At 41.9% G+C, this 2,619-nt stretch overlaps 1 protein-coding gene across 1 annotated transcript in view; it reads right to left on the bottom strand.

The window, feature by feature from the left end:
- LOC104951714 (uncharacterized) overlaps nt 1-2,619 on the bottom strand; it is a 7,545-nt gene that overhangs the window by 4,578 nt on the left and 348 nt on the right. The window contains exons 2-3 of the mRNA XM_010778445.1: nt 1,995-2,088; nt 949-1,095 (exon numbers count right to left, since the gene is read on the bottom strand). Of these exons, the coding sequence (XP_010776747.1) occupies nt 949-1,095; nt 1,995-2,088 (241 nt within the window). The remainder of the gene's footprint in view (nt 1-948; nt 1,096-1,994; nt 2,089-2,619) is intronic.

Here is a 2,619-nt window from a genome sequence, read left to right as displayed (position 1 = left end):
TCTTCTTCTACTTCTTCATCTTCTTCTTCTGTGATTGTGCCTCCTCTAATCGCAGGCTGTCACTTGAAAGAGACTCCCGAGTGTTTCTGGGTGTTAAATAATGTGTTTTGGCTTCAGGTGGTGAGTCAGTTGTTCTGTGGTGTGAATCAGAGTTTCAGTTTTACTCTCCTCCTCATCCTCCTTGTATTTGTTGTTTACATTACAGTCGAGTGTTTTTCTACAGAAGTCATACGGACTGAAACACAGCTCCTGAGTTGGACTGAGTTAGGGCTGCACGATTTTGGGGATAATCTATTTGTGATTTTTCTGACAGATATTGCGATTTGATTTGCGATATTTGTTTTTAAGCGACCCAACGGAAGTTTATTGTAAAATGCGGCCATATCTCCGGCTAGGAAGGTCGTATCAATGTGCTCCCGTCTCTAGCACCCCCGCAGCCCGAGCTACGAGTGAAATAACTAAACTTACATGAAACTTCCGTTGGGTTGCTTTAAAGTCAAGCTTCAGTTTAAGATTCGCCCTGTAATAGATGTAAAACATGTGATGGAGCATTACTAACCTGACGCAAACCATCTAGGAAAGCTCCATTGGAAGCCATTTGGAAAAGTATTTCAAAAATACTTGGCAGGTGATTGGATCAATCTGTATATCACCTACTATCATGGGCCACTTCTGATTGGTTAACAATGACTGGTACATGTGGAGCACAGCACTTCTGATTGGTGTGGATGACTGACACACAAGAAGAACAAAAACTGAAATCAAGGCTTTGCGATTTGATAACTGCATCATTTCAAATCGCGATTTCGATATAAAATCAATTAATCGTTCATCCCTAGTGTGTGTGTGTGTGTGTGTGTGTGTGTGTGTGTGGGTGTGGGTGTGGTGTGTGTGTGTGTGTGTGTGTGTGTGTGTGTGTGTGTGTGTGTGTGTGGGTGTGAGACTCACCAACTCCTGTGGTGTGGTCTCCTATTCTGTAGGCGTTAGGCTTCACTGACACTCGGCTCCACTCCTTACTGTCTGTTTTCTCCTGATGGTACAGACACAGCCCGTCCTCAAAGTCACAGTTGGCTATAGAGGGGTCAAAGTTCGGCTCTGGAATAAAAAACACAGCATCACAGTGAGCCCCTCCTAAGATATGAACAGTGTGCATCGTTCAACTAAAGGGGGAACTGGGGGAGGGGGTTAGGATGCTGGAATAAAAGACTAGCAGCTTAAAGTCTCTGCGTGAGAACCATTGCTGGTTGTAAAATTATTATTTGCAGGAAACATCAATGCTGGATTTGAATGATAAGTGACTAATTACCCATGAGTGACTCTCAGCCCATTGCTCCCTCTTATAATCAACCACCCTCAAATAAAAGTAATCATTAACTATAATTGATTAGACTGCATATTGAAGGCCTACCATGTAAAAAAGTACTTTTCTTGTTTCATGAATAAATTATCACTTTTTAAAAACAAGCACATTGTTTTGACTTTATTTAAATAAAACTGTTGTTTAATTACAACGGCAGGTAATACGTTTATAATATATGGTAAACATTTAATGTGGGAAATCCTGAGTGAAAAGAACAATATACATTTGATATGAATTTTTAATTTGTAAAATTGTTACAGAAGTTTGAGGCAAAATGCCTTGCCGGAATTTACCAGCCATAATTCTCTGGGAGTGGAAGATTAGTTAAAGGGGCCCTAATGTGCTCATTTTCAGGTTCATATTTGTATGTTGTGCCTCTACTGTGACATGTTGCAATGTTTCAATGTTCAAAAAGCTGTTGAGAGGGTGAAAAGTGATGCAGTATTAGAAAAATAAAGAGCTTTTTGAAAATTAAAGCATGGAAACATGTTACAGTAGAGACACTACATACTGAAAATGAGCAGAAAAAGGCCCCTTTAACATTGCAGCCTCTAGTGACCACAAGTGAGATTTCACTTTCAGTGCGATACAGAACAGTCTGTGATTGTTGTTAACCACCCCGCCCTATAATCACCTGTGTCAGTGTGGCAGAATTCAGGAGAAAAGGAGATGTCATCTATTGCCACGTATCCGCCTCTGGCACTGTTAAAAGCCACCTCAAATACCACCTGGTAACACACACAGAAATAACCAGCAACTGTTAACAGATGTGTGATGAGTAATGTGTGACTTCAACTCTAAGTCATAATTTTTCCTGTCTGAGTCTGAGAGAACATGCTCGGAGAAACGTTATGAACATGTAGTGATAGATAAGACAGCTGTAGAGGCCACACAGTGACCTGAGTGTAGCATAAATTCAGGAACATGAGTGAGTGGAGTGCTGCTTGATGGAAAAGGTCTGTACGACTCTTGGCTGGATCGGAAAGAGGAGCTGACCCAGTTAGTAAAGTTATGCAAGCTTCTTTCCACAGCGACAGAAGCCTGTGGGAGGGCTTCTGGCTGAAAGCACAAGCAAAGGAAACCATAAAAGTGCAGTGGAAAGGAGGAGTGAGTGTGTGTGTGTGTGTGTGTGTGTGTGTGTGTGTGTGTGTGTGTGTGTGTGTGTGTGTGTGTGTGTGTGTGTGTGTGTTCCAAGCCTCCTTTGTGGAGGCGGCTGCTGGGAGTGTTGGTCAAAAGGTCTTCAGAGCCTATCATGAGAA

Source organism: Notothenia coriiceps, unplaced genomic scaffold (assembly GCF_000735185.1).
Source record: "Notothenia coriiceps isolate Sejong01 unplaced genomic scaffold, NC01 NC01_scaffold00019001, whole genome shotgun sequence".
Taxonomy (NCBI): domain Eukaryota; kingdom Metazoa; phylum Chordata; class Actinopteri; order Perciformes; family Nototheniidae; genus Notothenia; species Notothenia coriiceps.
Note: the sequence above shows the minus strand (reverse complement) of the source record. Positions and strands in the feature narration are given on the sequence as shown.